This window comes from Orbilia oligospora, assembly GCF_000225545.1.
Source record: "Orbilia oligospora ATCC 24927 unplaced genomic scaffold scaffold00076, whole genome shotgun sequence".
Lineage (NCBI taxonomy): Eukaryota > Fungi > Ascomycota > Orbiliomycetes > Orbiliales > Orbiliaceae > Orbilia > Orbilia oligospora.
The window spans coordinates 30246-43143 of NW_011645633.1; the positions used below are offsets into that span (position 1 = coordinate 30246).

Genomic DNA, 12898 nt, shown 5'->3' on the forward strand with positions numbered 1-12898 from the left:
GTATGTAAGCACTGCATCTTGTATCTGGTACAGCTGTATACCGATATCTCCAAATTTGCAAACCCTCGAGCGGGTTAAAATCCGTAGAACAATCTCCGAATCTAAGCAATGCATAAGCACGTATGAACAACATCAGCGTGATCATCTGAGCTGTAGTGGAGCTCGCCACCGTAATTTAAGCTTCCATATCCGAAATTTAGCTAATTCCCACGTGCCAGCCTCCCACTAACTAATAAATGCCTGCGCCGGCTTCTTCTCCTTCCGACAACACAATTCACTAAATACATATACCCTGCCGGCTGCCTTAGCCTCGATTGAATCGCGATCAGATCATCAGGCAAATTTCTCATCAGATACTTCTCTTGTGCACCAGGCATTGGTCTCCGTTCATTTCATTTCAAACCAGAATGTATCTGCCATGAAGTCTCATCTTGGGCGGTTGCGTTCTTAGCTCTCTAGCTTAGGCTCTTAGCCTCAATTTGCAATTAAGTTTACAAAAACGAGCCTTAGTTAATGTGACCAGTGGCAAACACCTCAATTGCTCGAACCCACGCTCATTCCAATGTCGTGGGTTTTACAGGGCCTTTCATATCTACCATCATAGACTAGCTTTAAGCCTTTCGTGGTTATATCGTCGTCCAAATGTTTCCCTTGTCTGATCAGGTCCTGAAAAAAATATTCCCCAGAGTATCACGAAATACTAGGTGCGCCACGCTTCTTTCCTATATACATGGCTAAGTAAATAGCTTAGTCGCCCCATTCAGTTGAATCTTAGACCGAATAAGTGCCAAATGCATGGCATAGCAGTTGCCATACACAAAGCCAAAGTTTTCCGCCAAAGGTTCCATTTCCTACGCACTGAAACTCGATTCCAACTACTGTCTTGGTCGATTGATACTAGCAAGCTCTTCCTCCACTTAATATACATATATTGTACTTACCCGTTTCAATTGATCAATCAACGATGAACCTGAAGGATTTTATGTCAAAATAAAGCCTTAATTAAGCCTTCTCAATTTTTTTGTAATCCCTGGCCTTTTCCTTAGGGAAATATCGTCGGACAGACGGAAAACTAACAGTCGATGGTAGTAGATCCGGATGAATAGTCGGGACATGGTCGGCATCGATATTCTATATAACCGACTTCACCTACTTCTTAGTACCCGCTGCTAAATCTTCTCGGTAATTGTATCGCGTAACACAAAGGACCTCGTCCAATTGCAATCTTAAATTACGGACCTATTGCTCCTCAGCAAAGCTTAGCTAGCTATGGTGCTTGTCTAGTAGTTTGGTCGTCGCAATGCATGCAATGCACATAAAACTTGTTATTCATATTACCCGACAAAATTCCCCGAGGCAGAAATACTGCTTTAAAAGGCCCCCAGCAGAATTATATAAGCTTAAACTTAATTAAACTGATACCAAGAAAGCTCTTGTCGTCTCCGGAACTACAGATCTGGATCCGAGAGCCTCAACTGTCCCAATATATTCAATTTTCAAATCAAATGCCTACAATCTTCAATATATATTTACGCAATCATAAACAGGGGTTTGACTGCGGTATACTATATGGGTGTAATGTCCACAGCCGGGATTGCTAGATATATATGATCCTATCCAAAGTTCAAGCATTCCCAAACCCCCCGTGCCATCATCTGATCGATCGTCACTGACAAGGCTATTTTCAAGGAGGATAGGGCCGAGTAGGAAAAGCTGTAGGCCATAGGATATGAGCGTCAATGTTTATACGCCGGGGCAGATCCTCAACTTGATACAAGCAAGGCTGACAAAGCATGGGGACCTCACCCTACCTTCCCGATAATGTCCTCCCTTCTCGTAAAAATATAGGAACTAATAACCCAAATTCTTTCTATGATTCGGCTTACTTGAAACTCGAACTCGTCTCCAAGATGGAACTTCCGGGGAATTTAGCCGTCGGATGAAGCCACCGTCGGATCCCCACATACTCGACGACCACCACCACTAGGACGTGGACTATAACAATATGCATCTCCCTGTATCTTCAAAATACACCATAAAAAATAGTGTTTACAACGCAATATTGTATCTGTGAACCCGCTTTAGCCTGCTGGATTACGGCAATGCCGTAGCGGTAGGTGGTTATCCGTCCGTGACTCGACCTTCGAAAATTACCAAATCAATGCGAGCTACCACGGCTATATAGCTTTATATAACCGAGTATCTGTATAAGAACTCTATAAATATGAGTATTAGGCCTCTTGTTATCCAGAGTAAATCCTCTATCAGGCCGAACCACATCTCTCTATATCAGTCTATAGACCTCTGATCATCCAGCAGCTACCCAGGACCCAAGCTCACTCAGAATTGAAACATCCATCCAAATTTAAAATGCAGTTGACCACCGCCGTCCTTTTGCTAAGCGCAAGTTTAGCTTCCGCACACTGTAGGCCACACCTCTCTATTTCATTAAGATAATGATGCCTCTAGCAATCAACTAATCTAATAAACCCACACGAAGACACTTTCCCGGGCCTCATTTTCGGGGGCGCCGTCTCAGCTGACTGGCAATATGTCAAGATGACTACCAACAAATACAGCCACGGCCCTGTCACCGATGTCACTTCAAGCGATATGAGATGCTACAAGGACCCGGCAGCTCCCATTGCCTCCACGGCTAATGTCGCAGCTGGTTCACAAGTTGGATTCCGTGTCGATACATCCATCAGCCATCCCGGCCCCTTGTTGTTCTACTTAGCCAAGGTTCCGTCCGGAAGAACAGCTGCTAACTGGGATGGTGACGGTGCTGTTTGGTTCAAGATCTGGGAGAATCGGCCAACAATTACTTCCTCCTCCATCAGTTGGCCATCCGGTGAGCCCTCCCCATGCATTTCAAAAGACAAACAATATACAAAATCACTGGCAGTTTTTCTAACAAACTAATAGGCCAAACACAAGTCTTCGTGACTATCCCAAGCTGCATTCCAGCCGGTGAATACCTCCTAAGAGTTGAACACATCGCTCTCCACAGTGCTGGCAGTGCTGGTGGTGCACAGCTCTACCTTGCTTGCGGGCAGATCAATGTCACTGGAGGTGGAAGCAAGGCAGGAACTCCCTTGGTTTCCTTCCCAGGCGCATATAAGGCCACTGACCCAGGCCTTCTCATCAACATCTACTGGCCAATCCCAACTTCTTATACCAATCCAGGACCGAAGATCTTTACTTGCTAATTAATCAACGAAATAAATATAAATGTTGGCGATATTTGAAGGCCTCAAGACGGCACCGTTACCAAGGATCCAAAGAGATGCAGTGCATTTCATGTATATATAGGATATTTCAATGTATATAGCCGATAATTGATATCTATCCCATGGGCCCATAGCTGCCAAGTTCTCCAAGCTGAAGCGGACATATTGGCATGACGGGTTTGGGGGGGCTCCCTCACCCAAGCTTCTTCATCATCATGCTGGCAACGTTAACTATCATACTATCACTCCCAATTACACAATATCCAACAGATCAGGTACGCAGTACTTCAACAAGACCAGCTCCAGCCAAATTAATCTAAATGCCTCAGCACGTACGAAAGAAACACTTAAATTTAATTCTGCATCGAAACACTATCGATATCGATGTTTACAACACCAACTCTGGTAACAGGACTGGTTAAGCACATATAGCTCAAACCCCAGCTACGCTACTAACATCGCACACCGCCCAGAGATCCCCAAAAAAGGTTCCGAAAGGCTAAAGGCCAGCTGAACCTGCGGGAAAGGTTCTGAACAGATAAGGACCCACAATCTTTCCTGTTCGAGATCAAACCAACACCAGCGAAGCCGTGGCGCCCAATCATGTTCAGCTCAGTTAATGAACGAATAGGATACACCGACATGCACACCATGCAACTCAAGTTATCCCGGCAAGGCGATTTCCCCCAAAAGAATAGAATAGAACCCTCCAGCTGGAAAAACATATGTATGCACGCTTACGAGACTCACAGCTCGATAAATGCATGGCGAGAAAGAAAAGATCGTGAGCTCTTGGCTAGGGCTGAAAAGATAACCCCGAGGGTGATTCCGACCCAAGGCGGTTACCATGCAAAATTTGGAAACCCTTTTGTGCGACAGCTGATCTTTAAAAAGGATTGGCGATTTCCTGTCTCGATTATTATATTATCAACTATCTCCATGATTCACCAGGCCTGAGACCGCAACAACGACACCCTAACAACCAAGCGTTTGCGTTGTTTTCAAAATGGTTCTTTCATGCTCGTTACTTCTACCGCTGTCACTCCTCGCTGTACTAAAGTCGAGTGTAGTCGCGACTACCACTGTCACTATCCAGCCCAATGACAGTATGAACTTCAGTCTCTCTTCATTTGCTCTGCTATGTTACAGAACTGCTACGTTGAAAAGATTGCATTACTGACCAATGTATTGAGAAAACAATAGCTCGTTCAACAATAACCGCGTGCGGCGACTGCGATATAAATTACACTATCGTCTCAGTTTCATGGGACCCAGTCGTTTCCACAATCTCGGCTTACGGTGACGCGGAGTCAGTCGCATGGACTAAATCCATGTACTTCCAATACTTCGCCCGATATTCTCCACAATTCGTTGTCGACGGCTCAGTCGCCACGGACTGGAGAGCAGAAGATTTTACCGCAACATGTTGCGACGACGCGTGGTATATTCAGTCTGGTGTTACGGCAGAATATAATACTCAAACGTCGACAGGAGCAGAATGTGAACCAACAGAGGTTGTGTTTACGGGTAGAAAGGTGGGCACTGCTGTGGCCGTGATTCCAACAGAGTTACCGTTTCTAGAACATGATTGTGAGGTTTCGACCACTGTTGTTAAAACTATCTTGACACAAATAACGATCGTTGCGGCCGGCGTGAACCCTCCAACGGGGACAGCAGATGGTCAGAGGACCTGGTGGGACGAGGATTCGGACCAAGTCACAATTCTGCTTCCCCCAACTCCAACCCGTAAGTTCCCCATTCGTTCATCATTAAATACCTATATGCGGGAAAGGTTGATCGTATATTGATATTAATATGCACAGCGTTTTTCACGATCTCTAAATGTGAGTTCTTCGACGCCACCTCCTGCTCCTGGAGCGTCGGAACAATGAATCTGCGATGGGAGCAGTCCACAATCACAATCACAGGGGATGCCAGCGAACTTTCATCTCTTGAATCTGAGTTGGCGACATCCATCGATGACCAAATAGATTGGGTAAATGCCACCGCTGCTTGGAACACCTTAGCGGAATCTGCCACCTGTTGTTCAGAGTCTATCTGGCTAGACCGTTCGGTCACTATCAATTATGGCGGTTGGTGCCCAACAACGGTTCTGACAGGTTATAATACTATCCTACCCATCAGCATTGCATACCGCTTCGTGAATGGTACCGAAGCGGATTGTAATATTAATATCGGCGGCGGGATTGCATCTACAAAGACTGCTATATATATCGAAAAAGTGACAGCAGATATTGGACCAGGGCCAACCACCACCCCGCCAGCGACGAGGGAACCCGACACTGTACCAACATCTACGACAAGCTCCGCTATCACTAAAGAAACAGAAGACATCGATCCTACGTCTCGGACTACCCCGAGAACCACTCTTAGAACCACTCCTAGAACTACTCCAAGAACGACCCCGCGTGTTCCTCCTACTCGACGTCCTACAACTACTTCCAGCAGACAAGCTCAACCTGTCGAAAGCCCCCAGCCAGAGCCACCTCGCCCTTCTCCGTCAACAAATAGGCCAGTTCCAACTCCCGTTAATCCACCTACAAGCAACCAAAATCCAGTAGGGCCAACTCCTCCCAACAATGGACCAATTGACACTCCGACTCAATCGCCAAATAACCCGCAAAGCTCTTCGCAAAATAACTCACCTAATACCCAACCGAATAACACGCCGAATACAGAGCCAAACGGTCGACCTAATACAAACAACCCACCGAACACTCCTCCTCCTCCTCCTCCTCAAGAGCCTACCGGACCAAACAATCTACCGCAAAGCAGCCCTTCACCGAACGAGAACCCAGTTACACCTGTTTTCCCTGGTACTCCGGCCCCAGAACCATCTCTGTCGACAATCTTCAGCAGTATCCCAATTGTAATCACCACCACCGACGACTCGGGAAGCCAAACTGTCATATCCACATTCACAACCACTCCTATAAGCACTGCCATCAATGTCATCACAACAGACGATCAGGGAAATACAATCACAACTCGCATCACATTTTCCAGTCCAACAGCTACAGCACTGCCTATCGATGGTAACACAACTGAGGAACCGGGTCCAGAATCGCAGACCCCCTTAGTACCAGAGCCCGGTGTAACATCGAGGACTACGATATTAACTTTAACTAGCCGCATAGGTAGCGGTATCACCGTCGAAACAAAAACTACTATTATAGTTGAGCCAACTTTTGGATCGGAGACCACTTCAACCACAAGGGGTGCACCCGGCACAGGGACAGAAGCTGGTTCACCAGAAGTTACCGGCTCACCATCCAGTGCAGTTTCGAATAAGTGTTTGTCATTATCTTTGGCCGCTGCTGCTTGTTTCTTAATATTTGTTTTGCAGTTTTTCTAGATTCTTATCCCGCACTCGCATTTAACTTCTTATTACTATTGTCATATTAATAGATCTACCGTAGCACTGAATGCCGGGATAGGCTTGATGGCCACTCTTTTATATCTGTGCGAACTTTCATGTACGAATTTATGATTAATGATCAGAAACTTGCAATTGAAGATTGCGACGCACCATTACGGATGTATATTAAACTCCTTGAGCTCTAGCTATAGCTTCTAGAAGCCAACCGGACTTACTCAACTGATCATCGGCATATGCATACTGTTATGCAATAAATACATTTGCTGTAACGCCCCTCCCGTCAACCGCAATAAATTATATTCTGGGTTTCTTAGCTTATGTGGTTTGCTAGCTAATACCAGTGCTGCCCAAGAACGACCGCCCAACACAAACCCCGACAAAATTAATATGTGAAAATCCCCAAACACAAACAATGCACTCCACCAATCCGCATGGTGCAGCGTAACATCCTCTGGCGGAATCTGCAAGCCTGACAATTTCCAAGGGTCAAGTGGATTCCATGGCCTCAAAACCCAGTCTATTCGAGCTCGAGCCTACAAATGGTCGCATAGGCAGGCAGCTAGTAGCTGAGTTGGCTCATTCCGATCCACGACCTTTGGTTGATAAACAGAGGACCCATCCCACCGTTCACCGTTTGGTCGCCTCTGCTTCTCGTTCCAGCACCTAAGAAGCTCCCTTCTCCCTTCACAGTAATACTACAACCAGCGAACATGGTCGATAAGGACGTCGTAGATAGTACCCGAAAAGGTCCTCAGAGTCTTGGGTTAACGGCGGTTCATAATTGTCGTGATGTCGGTGCTACCATCAACCATTATTATGGGAAAAAGTATGTATAGACCGCGTTATTACGGCTGTCCAGCTCCGAAAGGATAAAAAACTGATTCGATATAAAATAGGATCATGAAAGAAGGCCTCCTCTTCCGCTCCGGACGTTTAGGTATGATATACCCGCACAGCCAGGGCTTAATATGAAATCCTCGAATCCACCATTAACACTCACTTTAGACCATGCAACCCCAGGAGATATGGAAATCCTCACTCTCAAAACCCAACTAACCTCCATCCTCGACCTCCGCACAAAAACTGAACGGGACCGTGTCCCCACCAAGAATCCTAACCAGAACCCCGTCGCCACTGTTTCCGGCGCCAAAATCTATCACATCCCTTATTTGAGTGATCAGTACACAAAAAAGGCGTTATTGAGTCGACTTCCTTGGTACCGACTCATCCAGGTCCTCTTCTGTCATTTCCTAGGCCTCAAAACGACCGTCGTACGGCTTATATCTACCCTTGTTATCGTCCCTCTAGGGTTGAAGGGTATAGCCTACGAATGTCTCCGGTGGCTAAAACCAGAGATCAAAGAGACTTTCACAATATTATCCAAAGAATCGAGTTATCCTGCGTTGATCCACTGCACCCAGGGCAAAGACAGGACAGGACTAGCAACTCTCCTGGTTCTTCTGGCTATCCTCGGCGAAGGAGACGAAGAAATCAAAGCTATTGATCATGATTATATGTTATCAAATGACGGACTTAAACCGGTCCGCGAAGAAATGTTAGCAGAGATGATACCGTTAGGATATTCCGAAGAATCCGGGTTCGCTGATGCAGAGGAAGGATGGGTTGAAACCGTGGTTGGGTACATCGAAGATGAAGGCGGGATCGAGAAATATCTTACAAATGCTCAGATCACCGCAGAGGAAATCAGAAGTATACGAGAATGTCTACTCGTGAACCCTTCGTGATTCATATGGATGTCACGGTCGAAAACTTCGGGCCGAGAAACTCCGGCCTCTGTCCTCAGATTTCGTTGCATTTCGCGAACATCAACACAAATGTGTGTCAGCGTTTCGAAATCACACTTCAGCACAGGGTACAAAGGGCAGAAATTGATAGGATCATGTACTCATATAGATATATAACAAGATCATGGTATTAAATTAACAGGGCTTTCTCACATTTGTGCAAAATCAAAAGCTCACAGTTACAAGCAAACAACCAACTCAAAACAAAGGCCATTCCAGATTCTTAAATCAGCTTAGAGCGTGAATCTAAACTCCTCAGACTCCTCCAAGATCTTCTCACCGCGATCAGCTTTAGCATTGGCCCACTTGAAGTAAACCATCAACCCAATAGTATCAATAATAGTCAAAGAAGCAGCTGTAAGTGCGGCATAAAGACCGGGCTTATAATGCGGGGCATCTTGAGGTCTGAACACCAAGGCACCGGCAATACCACCAATAGCCGCCCAAATGACAATAGTAGCTGAAGAAAGCGCTCTCTTCCATTGTCCACGGATGTTGTTTGCTTGGTATGCCAGGGCGATTGGGACGTTGGCGGAAGCTCCGGCACAGCAGAAGAACACGCCGGTGTATTTAGAGGCATTGGTGGGGGACCAGCCGATGAGGATAACTCCCATGATTTCGAGAAGACAGTTGAAGATGATAACTGGGCCACGGGTCTTGTATCGATCGCCGACCCATCCGGTCACGTAGAGCCAGATGAAAGTAAAGGCATATGGTGGAACGGTGAGCAAAAGAGACTCAGTGATCGAAAACCCCATTCCTAGATCCACCCGTTAATAAACCCCCAAACTTCCAGGGAGTCGTGATGCAAACATACCTTGACGGAGGATAAGTGGCAAGAAGAAGGCAAGAGCGTATGTGACAACAGCCGAAAGGCCATAAAGGGCACCGAGGAAGTAAATCTTGATATCCTTGCCACCACTAAGGAACCTGCGGACGGTGAACTCCTCGAGCTGAACGTCTCCACGGTCCTCATCAATGGTACGAATGACAAAATCGACTTCTTCCTTGTTAAGGAATCTAAAAGCCTTGTGCGCATCGGCGTCTGGGAATGGGATAATCAAGAAAAATGCAACCAAGGCGAGGGCAATAGTTATCACACCCTCCATGATGAAAATCCATCTCTATTAGAGAATAGTGGTATTAGTAAAAGGCTCTCAGACAAGATCATATGATAAAATTAATGAGCGCCTTACCCAGCCAGCAAGACCAGCCGTTCCGTCCATTTGCATAAGCCCGTAGCCAAAAATACCCTAGATACCATCTAGTTAGAATTTCTTCGTGGCCAACTGCACCTATCGATTTCAATCGAAACTTACGGAGAAAGCCGATGCAATGGCTGCAAGCATATAAATATAAGAGAATCGACGACCCATTTCATCTAGTAGATTAAAAATATTAATTCGCAACTTCAAAAAGCTGTTCTGAGGAATTGATTTGATACTTACAACGAGTATACCATGTAGTCAACAAGTAGGCAACACCCGGGAAGAATCCACCCTCGAATAGACCAAGCAGGATACGCAATCCCATAAGTTGATGCCAGGTTTTGACGAAACCCATTCCGATAACTGTAGCACCCCAAAGAAGAGCGAGAGAGCCGAGGAAATTCCGGGGTCCAAAAAACCGGATTAGGATAGTAGCGAATGGCTGTATAGCAGTGTATAAACCGAAGAACACAAGATTGGAAATTGACTATTATAAGTATTCGACAGGTGGTTAGTTTGCATTCGAGCATGAATATATGGTAGCTGTTTCCCTTACGTATCCATTGTTCGCAACATTCATGCCCAAGGCGGCATTCATGCCGGCAACCGATGCCGTTCCCATGTTATTTCTATCAATCAGGGAGAAGCAGTACACGATGCCGAGGATAATGATGATGCGAAAATCAATTCGGCGCACGATCCGCTTCTTCTGTGCTTCAGTATAGGAAACATGATTAGAACCTTTATCACCGGCCTCTAGGTTCTCGGTGTTCCCGACAGCGGGTTGCTTCTCGTCGACAGACACCATTTTGGAAATGATGGAGGAGCAACTTGAAAACTATCCAAGTAAATCTTCGAAGTCGATAAACTCTTATACTACGGAAGTATCAGAAGAAATTAAGAGGAGATACTCGTCAACCTGCAGCTGCTCAGCAACAGAAGTACGAGCAAAAGTAGTTGGGGACGAGGGAATAGTCGAACGCCTAGAGAACCATTGAGAACTCTAGGGGTTCTTGAGCCCTTCATATATAGATCTCTGGCACGCAGTCGACAAGGTCAAAGCACTGCAACAATCGCCTTTATCGTCTGCCCACCCTCCCGTATGTACGACCGTAAATCAAAATGATTGACTGGCAGGTCCATGCCACGGGGCACAGCGAACGATAATTGAGAATGCAGTATAAGGTTTGCCCCATCGCCCCACCATACTATCCCGTCCTGGAAGAAAACGGCTCAGCAGCGCTACACGTGAATTATTCGCTGCGGGAGATGCCTACACCTACACATGGGCCCTTTCGTCGCTTGAGTCTCGGCCTGCAGCAGCTGCAATTGAACATCCTAGTGGCGTTCGTACATAGCTGCTCGACAATGTTTAGGGTTAGTCCAGATTCGGCTAGCTCGGACGAAGCTTCTGTGGAAGCTAGCTTTCAGGTTACCTAGCTAGTGGGTACAAGGGACTGGGTTAGAAATTGCCCCATTTCTAACTCTCATCGTAGCACAAACCGTACCTGAAGGTTTTTTTTTAAAAAAAAAAATTTCTTCGCTTGGCATTTAATTAAGAATTAGTTCTTGGTGCTCTTACATAGCCTACCCCAAAATTTGCCATCGTATCCCGCAAATTCATAGCTGTCCAGCAAAGCTCTTCTAGCTATAATCTGTGGCCGGCGCACGGTGGGAGCACATTCGTATAGTATTAAAGCCGCTAAGCTTAGGAGGGATATCATCGGAACCAACGAGTATAGTCTGGGGAACGAGTAACGAGAAACCTTACACTTTTCAGTATGTGTACTCAGTCCTCGGATACGCAGGGCTTCCATCGAATGGATTTGGATATAGTGGGTCGATCTGACTGTCCTGGACAGTTTTTGAAGCTCGCTAACACATGGGTCAGGTGGAGCCCGAGACACCTGTGAGTTCTAAGGATGTGGATGTGCTTACCATCGGCGCATCTTCGATTCCAACTAAACCACATAATAGTCTCCGAGAACCGCTTCTGTGCCTCAATCCCGCACGATTATTGTCTGCATTTGTGCATGGTTCGTTCAACTATTTTTTGGCCTCCAGTGATCTAATGCATCTGGAAAGCTCGAGCGCTGGGAATTGATTTTTTTTTTTTTTTTGTGATTGGAATGCAGGGTTCCGAAACGCCATGCATATTTTTACTAACCTTGTTGCGGAAGCAAGCAGATAAGCTCACAGACAAGGTACTTGGCCCGATATGTGATATAACATTCGCACTGATGTTTCTCGAGGACATATTGACAAAGCTGTTCGTGATGCAAAATTTGCAAAAAAAAACAAAAAAAACACCCACATTACGCGCCCAGGCACAGGCCCTCCGGACCCATTGATCATCACTGCACTGCCGCAGGATGGTTTGCTATCGTCACCTTGCAAGACCCACGCCGAAATTTTCGCCGGTAAACCAACCGGAATCCCGAACGGGAGACAGCCAGGATGTAACGGCGCCACTTCTCTTGCCCACTTCCCTTCATAGTCGAAAAAAAAGATTTCCCGATCACCCAATGACTGTTAACATGTTTAAAATCTCTTCCTTAGCTACATACAGTGCTGCAACCTATCATATGAGCAAAAACTTCATGCTTAGGTTGCTGCCGAATGGCGGAAAACCTTATTCTAGGGTCACGCCGTAGGCGCAGACTAGCCACTTTCATAAATGGGCCCATTTAATCATATTATAAAGATATTCTTGCGTGCATTAGCTTCGATACGGGCATAGATAGATGCTAAATACCCACTTCACAGAAAATCGAAAGTCTCAGAAAGTATCGACACATCATATGCAAGCGCCCCAGCGTGCCCCAGCGTCTCCACCTCAACAGCTTGTTAAGTGTAACGTAGACCCACGTACTATATATGTATTTTACATATGTAGACAAGGGATTACGGCCTTGGTTGTGAGGTATATTCGTTGCCAAAGATGCTGAAAAATGTTTATGTAAAATAGTGCGAGCTTATGCGTATTTCGCGAAACAATGCATTGTCAAACAAGTTAGCGCGCGGCCGGTCCAATGCGAAGGCAATTTGGAACTATAACAAGGAGGAGGGCTCGAGACGAATATGAAAAACTGGAGGTCTCGAAAAATGAAACAAATCATTTTGATGTTCAAGATATTCTCCTAAACCATCGATTTGCTCGGTTGCGGGGTTTTCACGAACTACTTGACCGTTACCCGTCTGTGGGGATGTTGGCAAGGACCCTAAGCCAGGATCAAGTAAGTGTGACCGTACCAC

General features: G+C 46.0%; 4 protein-coding genes across 4 annotated transcripts; 3 read left to right on the forward strand and 1 right to left on the reverse strand.

The window, feature by feature from the left end:
* Positions 1 to 2559: 2559 nt before the first annotated feature.
* Positions 2560 to 3209, forward strand: AOL_s00076g9 (uncharacterized protein; the record flags this gene model as incomplete). The annotated part of the gene is made up of 2 exons (XM_011122563.1): positions 2560 to 2851; positions 2926 to 3209. The coding sequence occupies 2 exons, from the start codon at positions 2560 to 2562 to the stop codon at positions 3207 to 3209; spliced, it is 576 nt and encodes a 191-aa protein (XP_011120865.1).
* A 1027-nt stretch (positions 3210 to 4236) lies between these two features.
* Positions 4237 to 6606, forward strand: AOL_s00076g10 (uncharacterized protein; the record flags this gene model as incomplete). The annotated part of the gene is made up of 3 exons (XM_011122564.1): positions 4237 to 4336; positions 4434 to 4976; positions 5054 to 6606. The coding sequence occupies 3 exons, from the start codon at positions 4237 to 4239 to the stop codon at positions 6604 to 6606; spliced, it is 2196 nt and encodes a 731-aa protein (XP_011120866.1).
* A 734-nt stretch (positions 6607 to 7340) lies between these two features.
* AOL_s00076g11 (uncharacterized protein) lies at positions 7341 to 8375 on the forward strand (the record flags this gene model as incomplete). The annotated part of the gene is made up of 3 exons (XM_011122565.1): positions 7341 to 7456; positions 7527 to 7567; positions 7636 to 8375. The coding sequence occupies 3 exons, from the start codon at positions 7341 to 7343 to the stop codon at positions 8373 to 8375; spliced, it is 897 nt and encodes a 298-aa protein (XP_011120867.1).
* A 293-nt stretch (positions 8376 to 8668) lies between these two features.
* Positions 8669 to 10451, reverse strand: AOL_s00076g12 (uncharacterized protein; the record flags this gene model as incomplete). The annotated part of the gene is made up of 6 exons (XM_011122566.1): positions 8669 to 9195; positions 9253 to 9559; positions 9632 to 9688; positions 9755 to 9816; positions 9884 to 10130; positions 10200 to 10451. 6 exons carry the CDS (start codon positions 10449 to 10451, stop codon positions 8669 to 8671), a joined length of 1452 nt encoding a protein of 483 aa, XP_011120868.1.
* Positions 10452 to 12898: the final 2447 nt, after the last annotated feature.